This window comes from Larimichthys crocea, chromosome X (genome assembly GCF_000972845.2).
Source record: "Larimichthys crocea isolate SSNF chromosome X, L_crocea_2.0, whole genome shotgun sequence".
In the NCBI taxonomy this organism is placed as follows: Eukaryota; Metazoa; Chordata; class Actinopteri; family Sciaenidae; genus Larimichthys; species Larimichthys crocea.
Window position 1 is genome coordinate 14,663,644 of NC_040020.1, and position 15,805 is coordinate 14,679,448.

The 15,805-nt window shown below is 41.8% G+C and overlaps 1 protein-coding gene across 7 annotated transcripts in view; it reads left to right on the plus strand.

Moving 5' to 3' along the window:
- Positions 1-5,354: 5,354 nt before the first annotated feature.
- The window catches only part of carmil3 (capping protein regulator and myosin 1 linker 3), a 76,067-nt gene continuing 65,616 nt past the window's right edge, over positions 5,355-15,805 (plus strand). For 6 of the 7 annotated variants that reach the window (XM_027283182.1, XM_027283186.1, XM_027283184.1 and 3 more), the window contains exons 1-3: positions 5,355-5,476; positions 6,748-7,006; positions 10,421-10,515. In XM_027283182.1, the coding sequence (XP_027138983.1) occupies positions 6,946-7,006; positions 10,421-10,515 (156 nt within the window). In that variant the 5' untranslated portion in view covers positions 5,355-5,476; positions 6,748-6,945. Of the gene's footprint in view, positions 5,477-5,525; positions 5,641-6,747; positions 7,007-10,420; positions 10,516-15,805 lie in introns of those variants that run through there. The other variant, XM_027283183.1, reaches the window with a different exon arrangement.

Here is a 15,805-nt window from a genome sequence, read left to right on the forward strand (position 1 = left end):
AAATGCATGTTTCTGGGAAGCCTCTAAAATAGATTGGAGTCTAAACCAGTGCGTTTGTATAAATGCTAGTGGGGAGCTGTGTCGCTTAGTAACAAAGCACATTTATTTAAGTTCTGTATTTTGAGATACTTCACAACTTTATCCTGAGCAAATGTTTTACTCCCCTATATTTGTTTGGCTGATATAGGTTGCAGGTTACTTTTAAGGTTTATACATGATTAAAGATTCATTTCTGATTCTCCCCTTCAGAAAATTACAGAAACTGTCAGATGCAGCCTCCCATTATCTGACATCAGAAAGGTGTGTGAGGGCTGTTTTTGAGATCAAAGCAAAATATATAAATACTGTATAGTATTACCAAACTTTATTTATTCATCCTGCAGCCCCACAGATTTACCTTGTTACCTTTGTTGTTACCCAACTATTTATATGATCAGGAAGATAAAAATGATTTGGGGTGTCTTTAGGTCATTAGGTACTACTTTGTGTACCATTTGGCTGGTTCCCAAATGAAAAACTATGTTTTGTTCCACCCCTCTACTCAAATTAGTCTATACTCATTATTGAGATTTACAAAGCACTGAGTTTAATAGGTGAGTGATATGACAGACAAAACTATTCAGTCCCTTTCCACTGGACTAAGCCCTTTTTCCCTTTACGTAGCCTTGTAAAAGCTAATTTTCTACATAATAAAGTTAGAATGGAAATTAAAGCTGCAAGCAACGATGGTTGGGCCCTCGCACATGTGCGCACGTCAAAATGTGCGCACGTCGAAATGTGCATAACATCGGTCTGAATCACAAGCCATCAGCATATGCTTCCTGCCGATTTCTTCTTTGAATCTTTTTATGGATGGCCACGCCCACACTGTTTCCTCAAAATTCATAATTTTGATACCTCTCACTCAGGAAGTCTATATGAACACACCTACCAAGTTTGAAGTGAATTGGATAAAATCCCTAGGAGTAGTTCGTTGAAATATGACCCCTTGTCAACCAGCCGAAACTTGTGATTTTCATTCTTAAATATCTCGCTTCGTGTTCATCGTAGCCCATTGCTGCAAGAGACTTTTTTGTAGGTCTTGCCATGTTCTACAATTTGGCTTCATAACTCTGTGACCAAAACTGTGGCGGGGCTGCCTCAAAGAAAAGTTCAAGGGGGCGCTATGGAGCGTTTTTGCCATGCCCACCAAATGATATTATGCAGCCGAATTGTGCATAATATTGGTCTTAACAACCACAAGAAGTTTCAGACAGCTCTGAGAAACTATATGATAGCCCAACACTTGCCTGAAATCAGCCAAAAAGTCAATGGAGTCTCATGTTTTTTCGAAAAAATCAGCACCGTTGACTTTGATGCCCCATCACGGCCACGCCCTCTGATGAAAACTCATGAAAATTCTCAAATGTCAACACCAAGGCCTTGAGAACATCCACACCGAGTTTGAGGTGGATATACTCAAAAACTTTGGAGAAAGCTAGCGTCAAGTAAATATGACACTTATTGTCGCCAACAGGTGACGCTGTGAAAATCACCAAATTTTGTTATGGAAATGTAGGCCAGACTGCCATTATATATCAGAGGTTTGGGGAAGATTGGAGTATTTTTCGCAAAGTTATAGCATGTCGAAATTTCACGAAAACACAGCGAATTTTGTGGCCCCGCCCCTCCAACACAGAAAAGCAAACACCTACGATTTTGATAACTTTTCATTGTCGAGGCCTTAAGAACACACACGGCAAGTTTCAAGCACATCGGATGAAATCCCTAGGAGGAGTTCATTCAAATGCGCCCCTGGAAATGACCCCAAAAACACGAAAAGTACAACTTTGACAAAAATTGGACGCTGTACGCTTCACTGTAGCCCAGGTCACCAAGAGACTTTTTTGTGTGCCTCAGCAGGGCCGGTTTTAGCTATGGGCAATATGGGCGACCACCCAGGGCGCAGTCTCCATGGAGGTATTGTTCGCCCAGGGCGCAAATGTAGCCAGAACCGGCGCTGCGTCTCGTCATGTTACATACTTCCTCCAAATTTCGTACACGAAACTATGGCGAGGGGCACCTCCGAAAACGCACACCTAGGTGGCGCCGTAGAGCCATATGCGTACGTCCATGTGTGAGACCCACAAAATGCGTAATTTTACACCCGACATTGGAGGGGTGAAATTTTCATAATTTTTCGAGGGGATATGGGCCGTCGGAAATGCGATTTACTTTTAAACGTCGTTCAGCATGCGAAATCCAATAGGGCCTCGCCCCAGCGTGCCATGCTCGGGCCCTAACGAGAGATCTTAAACTAACAATAGAAGCAGACAAGTAGAAACAAACGAGTTCATCTATATATAAACATTAGATTGTCAACTCACATCTGAGTCAATAATAGAAACATTTTAAACATACTGAGTGCTGTGTATTTCCTTTTTTCCATACCTATTGCTGCTCTCACAGATCATAATTAATCATTTATGATAACTGAGTGGGTTTGCGGCATAAATTTGGGCTACTTGGTGTTAAATCAGTTAAATCTCGCAATACTGGCCTTAGTTGGGAAACCAATGGAATAAACTATATTAAGGCCCAGTGAGTGCACAATGACAACAGTAAAATATTATGCATAATGGACTTCTCCTTATACTTTTACTAATAATGGTGTATTTTTTTACATTGCTGAACTGCTGAATTTACTTAAATAAAGGATCTAAGGATCTCCTCCACCACTGTGGTATAGTGATCAAGCATCTATTTAAGTATTAAACAGTAACAGAGTCACTGCCATCCAGACTGATCTATGCTACCTTGCAGGATATGTGTGCAATTTACATAAATTATCAACTTTTATCTGTGGGATAGATGTTTGCTTGGTTCAGCCAGATGAGGGCAGTGTATCACAGCTCTGCTGCACAGCCTGGAAGCTGTGTGTTACTCTAGCATTTTCTATACTGAGGAGGACCCAGGCTGTGGTGAATATTGGGAACGGATCGAAAGCCGGCTTTAAAGCATCATGTTGAGTTATTACTCACATCAGGAAGGTGCTAACACTTTTATATCTAGTGACTCTTATAGACTGGATGTGGTTGCCAGTATGTATTATATACTGTTAACCTCTCTTCATCCTCTTCTTCTTCTTCTTCTTGTTCTTCTTCTCTCTCCCTCACTGCCTCTCTAAGTGACTCTGTGTTATGTGGATTGACTCACTTCTTCAATGCACAGATGTTTTGTTGTCTCATGTACTTACTGCTTGCCAAAAGACTTCCACGTGTCTGCAGAAATAGGAGCACAGAACAGATCCTCCACAAATTAGTGTCTCTTTTATTCGTACATGAGTTTTGTCTGCTTAAACACATTTGCTACCTGAGGAGCAGCTCCTTTGAAAAAGTCTTTCCTTCCTGCATTGTTTTATGTACGCTGATTCATGCAAATACAAGACCTAGGCAGACGAGTAATTGAGGGCATATTGAGCATCTAGACTTTTGTCTTTGAGATGCTGCATTGATGAATAAATAATGGAACGTCTTTTCAAGTGCATCTTTGAACCGTGCTGAAGTTTTTAACCCAATCAAACCTGGAGGCAGCTACAGTCCCCCAGACTATAAGCCTCTCCTTCTTGCTGTCTTGGCCCTCTGCCTTTCACCTTCAATGTCCCCACCCCCTTCTCTCTCAGGCATGTGCCCCCCACTGGGTCTTCTTTCATCAGTGAGACGCAGACACAAAGGTCTCTTGCACACATGCGCAAACATACATGGGGGCATGCATGCATGCATATAATGTAGCAGACACTGCACTTTTGTTGTACGGCTCTGAGGGCCAATTTTAGGAAATTGACACCAGCTGTACCCTCAACAACCCCATTCATTTGTGTCTTCATGAGCACATTTGTCATATTAGGAAGTGATATATGGGGCTGAAAGGGTTAAAAATTCTGGTCTAATTTTGGCTGCATCTATGAAAAACAGCTGAACTGTGTTGCATAAGAGATGACATTGACAAGTAGCAGCCATTCAGATGATTGGGTGAATCATATATCATTGTTATTTACAGCTTGAGCTTCAACCTGGCCTCCCAATTCTCCATCCCAAATCCTATCACAGCCATGAGCTGTGATGTCACAATTCCGAGGAGAAAGCCACCGAATGAAACTGCTTGATGTATGACTCTATTCCCTCAATGTCCTCACATCATTACCAAAATATTGCAATGAAAACACATTTATCAACAATATCAAATCAGCTTCCTGCTCTGACATAATAAAACCACGACTTTTCTATGAGGAACTATGGTTAAAACGCCCCTTAAGTAAATAATTATTTATTTCCTGACACTGAAATACAAGAATCAAGGTGACTGCTTTGACACATATCTTTTCTAATGATCTAATTCTGGATATTTTTGATGATAATTTTCCATTTTTGGATTCTTCCCTTACACATGATACACGTGTACTGTGCCTTTCTGTTCATCTGGCAGAAGGATTTGGGGCCAGATTGTCATCAGTAGTCCAGAGGGAAATGAAAACGTCAGGTAGTCTGACCTCCATTTGGTGATCAGACTTATAGCTCCATTACAGAACTAGGTAAAAGAGCTTTATATGCTCCTGCTGCATGGAGCCTTCTGCGATTGGATTTAAAATAGCAAAATGCGGTCTTTTTCAGAAAATGTGGTCTTCTGACTGCTGAGGCCTTGTGGTATTTTTGAATCTTGATGTGTCACTCTGATTTGAATTTCGTTTCATGTTCCATCCATTCTATTATTTTTATGTTTTTAGATGGTATTTTAAGGAGCAATTCAGTTTGATTGTAGTGAAAATTGTATTAATTATATTGAAACCACGTTTACGTTTGTTTATGATTTTGTTGCATATAGCGTTTACTGTTTTATGTTTTTATTGTCTGAACCTTATGGTTAATGCTGTTTATTGGTCACAACACTATATATCTCAATCAGGATTTCCAAATTTCCAAACAAAATAATAATTAAAAAACAACAACCATATGGAGCCCTTACATATTCAATATCACATAAATAAGTAAAGAAATAAATGATCATATGAATACATAAAGTAGAATATGATAAAACCAATAAATTATGAACAACTTTAATCAAATGTAAAAAAAATTATTATATAATCTTATTTTAGAATTTTTTTTCACATCAACAGCATCATTGAAGTTTACTTTGATCTCTAAATGAATAAATAAATAAATAAATAAATAAATATTACATTGTTTATTTTTCTTCTCATGACACTGAAGTTGTCACTGGTCACCGCCCCCTCTCACTTTTCAGCCAATCACAGCTGCCCTCAGCAAACCGCCGGGAAACTAGCTAGTTTAGCTACAACCATAGACATGGCTACAACCACCAAAGAGTAGACTTAAAAGTAATTTTTATCTTTGTAACAGTGAAGGAGTGAACGGAGACGCAATGTTGGGAGGCCCCTGTGTGTTTTTCTCTGAGAACGTCTTGAGAAGCAGTCGAGGTAGCTTATCTCTAAATGAACCAGAGCGCCTCAGCTGCTAACACTGCCTCTTCAGTTTAATGCTAATGCCGCCAAATCCATGTTGACAGCCAGTTAGCTGCAGAGTTAGCTCCGTGTGTTGCCTTGTTAAACTCCATAACAGGAGATGTTAGCCACGACCCGAGGTTGGTTCATTTAATTAAAATTTTCAGTGTATTATTTGTCACATAAAATTTGTTTCATTCACATGGATTCAGACAGATGCATTTCAAGTTTTTGTCCTCCAGACAGAATGTACAACCGGATATTACCTGGACAATGTGAAACTATGATCACCATAGCAACGTGTCATCGTTTATGTAGTTATGCCATTTGTTTGTTTGTTTTTCCTTTTTTTTTCTCCTAGCTAGCTGACAGAGTTTTTTTAATGTTATTGAAAGGTGACATGTAAGCTTCAGTGAAAAATGGCATTATGAATTTTATGAAAAAAATAAAAATAACATTTCATAACAAGGGTTTTAGAAAGTCATTAAAATATTTCACAACTAACAGATTTTTTAAAATTAATATGAAATACTGAGCATTTAATTTTGAACATTTGGGGGTTTCATAAAAGTAGAATAAAAAACAAACCTTTAAGTTTTCAAAGGGATAGATTTACTCAGCTTCTTGTTAGATATATATTATACATCTCCTAATATTTATTGCAACTAACCACCTCTTGCACCCAAGTGATGATTTATTGATTAATTAGACTTCCTTGTGGTGGATTCACTGACTGACTAATAATGTTTCTGATGATAATGTTGTTTTATTGTTTATCAATCTGAGATCCTCTTTAGCTGTTACCAGCCACTCACCCTGGGCTGTTAAAGAGATTTAAACACTGACCCGTACCTCATGTCTTATTATGTATAATTGAAATATTTTAAATCATTTCTCCCTGGGATTATGAAACTATTTCTGATTCTGATTCTGATTCATGCTGAGTCAAAGTGAATGAAGAGTGAGATCTGGACCTTCTTTATCTCTTTCCAGTCAGTTACATGACCTGTTTGTATGCTCTTACCTGAAGTGACCCCTCTCTGAATGTTGCCATGAGAACACAGTTTCCATGCAAATATGATAAGATTCAGCCATAATATCTGATGAAAATACAGTGACACCCTCTAACCCCTCCACCGCTCATCCCCACACCCCTCCCCTCCTCTCTCTCTCTCTCTCTCTCTCTCATGTGCTTGAGTATTGAAGTCGCTCCTCGGGGTTTTTTTTTCTTTTTTTTTCTTCATCAGTTTTGTTGCCAGTGCGCACCACGGCGTCGCTCCACATCGCACTGTGCGGACTGTTGCAGCGGCCGGAGCACCTGCAGGCGCGGAGAGAGCTCAAAAAGAAGAAGCGAAGAAAAGAAGAAGGAGAAGAAGAAGTGCGAGGAGAGGACGGTAGAGAGCCGGAGGAAAGAGAAGGAGTCGGACCAGCTGGAGGAGCGCACCATGGCCTCCTCAAAGGAAACCACGGCGGCGGGCTTCGTTAACGTCAGCAGGGAAATCACAGGTGAGCGCGGACATGGAGTTTTTAGTGTGTGTGTGTGTGTGTGTGTTTTAGCGTCAAACTGGAGGAGCTGCTTCAGGAGCGCGTTAGTTTGTCTTCACTCTGACTTAAATCTCCGCTCCTCCATCTGAAATGAGTTATCACCGCAGGCGAGCGGCGGAAATGTCTCCCAAGGCAAAATCACACTTAATGGCTGTTGAAGCTCGTGAAGATTGTAAATCCCATCGATCTGCGCGCGGGTGCCTTCACTTTCACATTGATTTTGGCATAAAGATGTGCCGCGAAATTTCTCGCGCACAAGAGTCCTGTAACGCTGCCAGTGTTGTGTTTATGTGTATATATATACATACATATGAATATGTTTTTTCATCGTGGCTTTGAGGTGCATTCATTATGACTTTCATGTCTCTCTCTGCGTGTGCACGCGTGGGAGTCATTGTGGGACTGGGAGCGCTTTGCAGGCAGCATGAGGTTCAGCTGCACGCAGGCTGAGCCTCTCTCTCTCACACACACACACACACACACACACACACCAACATGTTGGATGATCAGGTGTTAAAGAAGGGCTGCCTCTCACTCCAAATGATCCTGACACAGTCACTTAAATCTCACTGTTTGTTTTAGCTCAACCTGGTCAAGCCCCCGTCTGTCTGACCCCCAGCGATAAGAGCCGGGGTGGCATTAGGCCATCAACGCACCTGCTGGGTTAGGACAAGATGGAGGAGGAGGAGGGGTCATCATGAGAAGGGGGAGATCCATCAAAGTGTCAAAAGGGCAGAGCGCTGATATGAGAAGGAATGGAAGGGGAGGACTGTCCCACCCTGCCCTTTTTCACCCCCTCTGGGAGCAGATGTCGAGGTCACACCATCATGCCTTATGGAGTGGGGGGGGTCACAGTGTCCTAAAAGGTTTAAGCGATTGGGTCTTACCCAGCTTAATGTCAGTAACTCTCTGTTTGTCTTCGGCTCAGCCTTCCTTCGATCTGCCGATGTGATTCCCACCCTCATCCTTCCCGCATCTGCTGCCGCTCACCCAAGCGTGAGAGCCAACTTCATGGTTGTTGCCGAGGATGTAGAAAGTGAGAATTTTTGCGTGTGCGGTAGTGAGAGAGATGGTGACACAGTGGAGCATCGTGACACAGCGTGTTGTGCTGTGTCTCCATCTGGTGGGCTCATATTTAGCATGGGTAGCCCCGCTTGAAATGTGAATATCGCACAGCTCGCAGGCATTATAAGCATGTTTGTCAAGTCTGAGGATATAGGTTGACATTGTGTTTGTGAAGAACAGCTTGTATTGTGCTGGTCGGTTGTGGAGGAGATGTAAATGGTGGAGGCCTCCGGTGCCGGTTCAGTGAGCTTCAGCAGGTTCGTGTGGGGTGATGTAATGGAGGCGAGAGGCCCCTAAAGATTGCAGGTCTGGATCTCATGGTCGATTCCATTGAGATGAGCTGGGCTGCTTCTTTCTTTCTCTGAGGCTAAAAATAGCCCAGTTATGAGTCCCCTTCAGCAAGTGTGTGTGTGTGTGTGTGTGTGTGTGTGTGCACCTATCCTCGTGTTTGTGTCTTTGTAGCTGTCTACTTGTCTCTGTGACTGCTAAGTCCTGTGAGACTGTCTCCACCAGTCTACCCCTAAGCTGGAAATCAAAGACAAAACACTGACAGCATTATTGGTATCAACATGGTGATTTTACTCGGATATAGACACATTTTAGTGAGCCACAGCTTTATTTAGCACCAAGTTAGTGCACTGTAGAATCATTTTGATGGAAGATAAAAAAAAAAAGAAAAAGCAAAGTAACAGATAAATTTTCATATAGCAATGTTCAAAAAGTGTCACCCGCTGGTTCCAAATACTCTGATGTCCAGTTGACTTTACTATCAGTACAATAGCACAATGAACAGGTGGCTGACGAATGAAAAGGAAACCCAACACAGAGTGTTGTGTCTTTGTTGTTGAGCTTTCTGGCTATCAGAATCCTCCAGAACACTGGTCCTTGGCATAGCTTGCTCCACTGGATTAGAGTTGTGGGTCTCACAAAGGGCAGAAAAAAAAGAATAAAAATCATGTAGCACAACTAAAGATGTGATCTCTTTTACTCCCCTTTGCATTCTTCTTCCTTTCCAAAACGTGATGCCCACATTACTCCCAGTGCAACTTTACCATTTAGGAGCAGCCTACAGAGGTCTGAGAAGCGAGCTTCTTTTTAATTCCAAACACCCATTTGCCTCTGTTGGGTACAACAGTGGGTTGTACTTGAGGCAATTTATCAGCTCCCTCTGAGCCACAAAAAGGATTTTTATAACTTTATTTATTTGCAGTAGTAGAAGTAGAATTTTTTTGCAACATTTTCTGTCATTAAAAGGGTTTCGACCAGAAGGATAAACAGTGCCCTTGGTTGTTTAAAAAAAAAAAAAAAAAAAAAATCTCAACTCAAGGGCCACTTACTTGCTTTTTGGTACACCTGCACCTACTCCTCATTTTTATAATTTCATTATTCTCTTGATTATTTTTCCGATGAATTGCCTGGCTTATAAAATGATTGGAAATAGTGAAAAAAGTTCTAGATTCCTAAATGATTTATCCGATTTATTGTCGATGTTGTCTTCAGTATCAAACTTGACAGTTCATTCTTGACTTTGAGCAAATTCTATCTACTGGTGAGATTCTCAGTGTTCGATAATGGTGAGGAGCACTGTCTGACACAATCTTCCAGAGGTGTTAAGTACACAGGTGTTGCGTACATCTCCGACACGATCGATACTTGCACCAATACTTACTGACCAATATAAAGAGGATCTGTCCGGTCCACATTTAAAACCAGATTTTTAATCACTGCCGTTAAAAAAATGCTTGTACACTCTCCTACTGGGCTGTTGACACCACAGCAACCCCTTGTTCATAATATTGTCGTGCATATCAATATTTGCTAACAGTTTGTTCACTCCTGTCACTTAGATGACATTGTCACAGCAGGAGCTCCATTGTTTTCTCGTCGTAGCGATTGTCACTACATGAATAGTGGCTTCTAGCTTACTGTTACGGTTAAGCAGTGATGCGTAGTTATATCCTTAAGTTACCTTCCTTGCATTGAGGAATCACCCAATCAGATCCACACAGCGAGGTACAAAGGGAAGAAAAAGAGCCCGTCTGTATCACATAACAGTTAAGGTATCAGAGTTGGTACTGGGAGACTAAATCTGTGCATCCCTAATGTCTCTCTGCTCATTTATTCAGGGGTTTCCTGTTATTTATTACCCAGCTCTATATTTGAATTTATTGATTTCCACCATAAAAGCTTTTTACAGTGTTTCGGAGTGCATCTCAGGGCAGTGCTTTTCATTCTGTTATGTGTTTACATTATGCAATTAGCTCTCCTGTTTTACTCTTTTTCCTTTTTTCTCTCTGCTCTTTTCTCCAGAGAGCATCAGGAAGGTCCTGGACAAGCAGGCTATTAAGTTTGTACGAGCTATCAAGCAGGACACCAGAAGCGGCAAATCAGAGGACAGGATTCTGGTAAGAGACACCAACACCCTCACACACCCACACCCCCCACTGTCCGCTATCACACCAGGTCACCTGAAAGACATAGTCGTCGTTAAAGTGAAAGCGTCTTTACACGCGAGCTGTTGAATATTGAAACAGAGTGGCGCTGGCTCCTGATGGACAAAATGGAAATCGATGGAAGTTAATGGCGGCAAATTGAAAGAGCCATAAGAAGTCAACAGATTATGCATCCCGAGACACGCGGCAGACATGTCGAAAATCAGGCTTAAGACAGATGCTGCCTAAGCAGAGCAGAGTGGACACCATGCCACGGCCTACTGAGTCCATCCTCAGAGTTTATTAGATGTGGCAGGATGGCCTTAATGCCATGGGGCAGAGTTGGTGTGTGCATGTGTGTGTGTGTGTGTGTGTACGTCTGTGTTAGCCTGACATACAGGGGCATCATTTGTTGTTGTTTTTTTTCCTCTTTCTCTCTGAAGAAGAACCCTGTGTGAGTCTACGCCAGAGGGTGTGTGGGCAGCCTGTGACATGTTCAAGGAGCGTGTGCAAGCCAAGGCCACCTCTTTTTATTGAGAAATTGTCAACCAGTCAGCTACGTTAGTGACTGATCAGTTACTCACACACAGTTGCTATGCGCGGTAGCGAGCTCATTTCCTCCCCTGCGGACGGCAAACAAGACAAGCCGATAAGCGAATCAGAACTATTAATCCGTACTTCTCTCAGTTCACGCTCTCCCCTGTTACCCCCTCCTCTCCCTCAGCCTCTCCGTTATTACCCCCTCTACTCTATTTTTGTCATCTCCTCTCTTTGTTTCATCTCCTCCCCTCCCTCCTTATCTGTCCATCTCAATTATTCTCCTCCTCGTCATCACCCCCCTCCTCTTCCTCCCTTCCTACCACCCCGCCGGTCGCCTCTCACTTTCTTTCTGTCTCTCCCCCCTATGCCCTTCCCGCTTCCCTCCATCTTTACTCAAACCTGTAAAAGGGTATTGAGCTCCTCTTTCCATCAGAAGCAATTCAATTAGGTCTCTGCCTTATGAGAGGTTTTTTTTTTTTTTTTTTTTTTTTACTATCCAAATGGGCCTTGGCTGCTGCTGCTGCTGCCACTGCTCCAAATTCTTTCAAGGGAAGGGAGGCGAGGAGGGACGAGGCAGGGGTGGGGGGCCGGTGGATATAAGCGTTCATTCTAGCTCGTTGTCAGGGTCTACCCCTCTAAAAGGCAATCTTTTCACGCTAATGGATAAATTTGTTTGGATGTATGAAGGGTGAATAGATGAGGGAGTTTGTAAATAGAGTTAGTTTCAGTCTCGTTGGGTATTGTGCATAGAATATTCACTCATGCTTGAAAATGTCATACATGGTAGTTAGGGAAAGTGGAATATTTTCGGGCTCCTTCCTCGTATGGATATGAGCTTTAGTCTTGGTAATCATTTTTCGAAGCCTGGAGGCTCAGACGAGGCCTTCTTTATCTCTACCTTTATCCTCTCTTTTCACGTGGATCCTCCTTCATGGCTGAAGATTTAAATCTGAACACGATGGTAGCTTTCATCTCGATTCCTCTAGTTTGTTTGTTTAAGTTTTTATGATGTTATCCATCAAGTTTATATTGACTCTATTAAAGTCTTTGTTCTACGACTTGCTCCCTTTTTTTCCCACCCATTCCCTCCGGAGATTGCTGGTATCCAGCTGTCTGTGTGTGTTGACTGTACCCAGCCATCATGCTGCGACACACACACACACACACACACACACACACACACACACATACACACATACACACACACACACGCACAGGGTCGACTCACCCCACCCATCTCAGACAGATACAGGGAAGGGCTTACCAAGACATTCAAATGGCTCCTAGGGCAAGGCACTGGGCAGCATCAACATTCATGTTTCCATTATGGGGCGTGCACGCACTTAGACACACTCACACTCACAGTTTGACATATGCAGGAGGCATCTATGCGCGTGTGCACACACACACACACACACACACACACACACATACACACACACACACACGGTTCAGTGCATCAAAACTTGCCAGCATATACAGTCTTAGGGCCATTATTAGATCACCCTACTTGAAGATGCAACTCAGAAAACAAAGCATCTTCAAAGGCAGAGAGTTAGGACAAGGAGGTTGGGGAGGGGGCGGTGGGTGAGTGCAATGGAGGAGGGGAGGGCACCCCCACAAGAGGGAAGGCACTGGAGGAAGAGAGAGCGAGGGGGGGGGGGTGACGAATCTCTGATGTGTTGTGATGCCCCAGTTGCCGATTTGGTTCTTCCGCCACTTATTTATCCTGATCAGTCACTGTGTGTTATCCTCTGTTGACTCTGTGGTTCCCTCGCTCCTACCTAATAATGGGTCCATTACCGGCTGAGACTGTTTGACAGTCCTGTGCACACTCGGGTGCTCAGGATGCTTATTTCCACTTAGGTTCTGCGGCTACGCGGAGGTCCCGATCACAGGACTCCAGTAGGACTGAGGTTTGAGGTTGAGTTAGCGGTGCAGCATTCAAAGATTTGATTGTGGTGGCGTCACTTGGCGTATTCATTTGGGGACCTTTACAGCAGCGCTGTTATTTAAAAGATTGGTGGAAGTAACACATGATTTATGGTCAGCAATCACTTTTAACATTGATTTTATTTTGCACAAACTAACCATAATTTAATTATGTTAAAAGTTTTTTCTCTCCTTCATTTCTCCATCCAAGTGAAATAAAAAAAAAAAATTTCAGTTACACATCTCATAGAGCAATTTATGGACACAAGAAATAAAATCTTTAATACAGCAATTGTGTTAAAATTCACATTTTGGGTTTTCACAAATCACAACTTGTTTTCCTCTGTATTCCATTTGCTAAGTATTTGTCAAACACTAGACTACCTAGAATACATCTTAGGAAACGAGGAGTGAGGTTTGCCAATACCAATTTGTATTGATTGATAGAACGTGTACAGTGTTAAAGTTACTATGAAGTCATCAAGACAATTAATTCAGTGAAGTTTCTGTTTAGCCTCTGTAACTGAAGCTAAAGGATCAGGGTGTAGATTTAGTATTGTTTAGCAGTGTAGTCACGGATAGCAACCCTCGACCACTTGCCCTTCTCTTCTAACTGTGAAGGAGAAACTATGGCGGCTGCTGAAAACGTGGAAGGTCTTATCTAGATCCAGTGTTCAGTTTGTCCGTTCTGGGCTAAGTAGAAACATGGTGCTTCAACATTGAGGGCTCCATACTAGAGAATGTGAAGTGTCTGCAGACATAAAAGGCTCAATCTAAGGTAATAAAAACACAACAGTTCTTATTTTCAAGTGATGAAACACTAACAAACACATAATTATGCATCATATTTAACATCTGATATAAACCAGTGTTGAAAGTACGTAGGTAAACGCTGACTATGTAGCAGTTGGCAGTTAATACCATTTCCAAATGTAGTGGCACTGGATGAGTTTGTGAATAAATAGAAGTAAATAAAAGTAGTATAAAACTCATTGGTTTTAAGAGCTGCCTCGTGTGTTAATTCTTTCTTTTCTCGTTTTCCTTAACTGACTTGTCTTTGCTCGTTAGTGTCATTTTCTTGCCGTTAGTTTTTTTTCTCCTCTGCCTCGATTGTTTCGAAGCTTCTATGTTTCTTTTACTCCTCTGGGTTTTGAAACCTCATCTGAACGAATTAGCGTTTTCAATCTTCTTGTTCTGCATCTTCTTAATTATTGAATTTTAATGCTCTTTGGAATCGTTAAATTGCTTTTGTTCCTCAGCGTTCTGTCCAGTTTGAACTTACATCATTGACTTGTGCTTAACTGATTTTGTCCGGACCCTGAGGTAATTCAGTGGTGTAAAGTTCACTTACTCATAATGAAGACTGCTACTCAGCCTGTAAAATCACTTAAACGGTGTCTGATGTGGCTCTGGAAGGAACTCCACAGTTTGAAGAAATAACTGTGATTATGTCTTGATGGTTATCTCAGCTTGGAGACTGCACATTTTTAATGGAAAGCTGCTTTTCAAACGATCAGTTAGAAAGACAGGTGTACTTACCATGCAGAGACGTTCTAATGAGGACACACTATTGGTTGGATTTTAGAGGGTAACTCATATTTTTAAATGGACACTTTCCATCGCCTGACTTGTAGACGTTTCGGTGTATAATCAGGGTTGTGCCAGTATCAAATTCTCAATTGTGACTAAAACTATCGTCAGTAAACTGTATTATCACAATGTAAAACTTTCCCGAAATACTCTATTAGTGCTGAAATCTAGTAAATTTACTTCACACCATAAGGTATTATCTAGCAAACGGATCAACATCAGACGCCATAAACAAAAGCAGATGTGGTGTTACAGCTGTTTTTAGGTTATCACAGATTGTTTGTTTGATTCCTTTTCGGCTTTTAAAAGTTGTAGAAACAACAACAAACAACAAATTAATGAGTTTTATCTGAGAACCGAAACACAAGTGAGCCACAATTTTCAGGATTCTTTGGTACTTTCACAGTCACAGTTTATGATCTGACACAGCTGTTCGAGATGCAAACTTTCTGGGTGATGATAGCTACAGTTACTTTTAAAAAGTTTGTAAACCGACACCGAATATATTCCCAATGGATCCTGGCACAGTTTGGTGTCTTACACGCAGCCTGCTCCCTTGCACACTCAACACACCACGGGCAGAGCTGGAGCTGACCCTTACAGAAGAAACTAATCAGAGCTATCTCGAAGCAGTGACTTTTTAATATGTCAGTCTTGTAAATTGCCTGTTCTCTCTCACTGAACATTACGACTGAGCACCACAGTCACAACCTGTGAGACGATAAGGCAGAAAAACTGCAGGGAAGAAGCATTAATGGGACATGAATTTGTACATTATGAAGAAGAGAAGAGCTCACTGCAACTGGGAGCTTGTTCCACAGGAGAGCAGCTTGATAGCTGAAGGCTCTGCCTGCCATTCTACTTTTGCAGACTTTAGGGACCACAAGAAACCCTGCAATCTGAAAGTGCAGTCTTTTAGTGGGGCAATGGGGCACTCTGACCTCGTAAAGATATGATTGTGCCGACCATGAAGAGCTTCATAGGTAAGGAAAACTTTAGAATTTTAAATTCTATTCAGGATTTTACAGGCAGCCAGTGCAGAGAAGCAAAAATGAGAGAAATATGATAGTACAACCTCCGCATCTCTACACATTTATATCAGTCCTAATAAACTTGTGATCACTGGCATTTGAAGTGTTGTAATATACTCTCTCAATGAATTCCTTTTCCGGGATCTTGCCTCACGTTATGGATTTGCTAC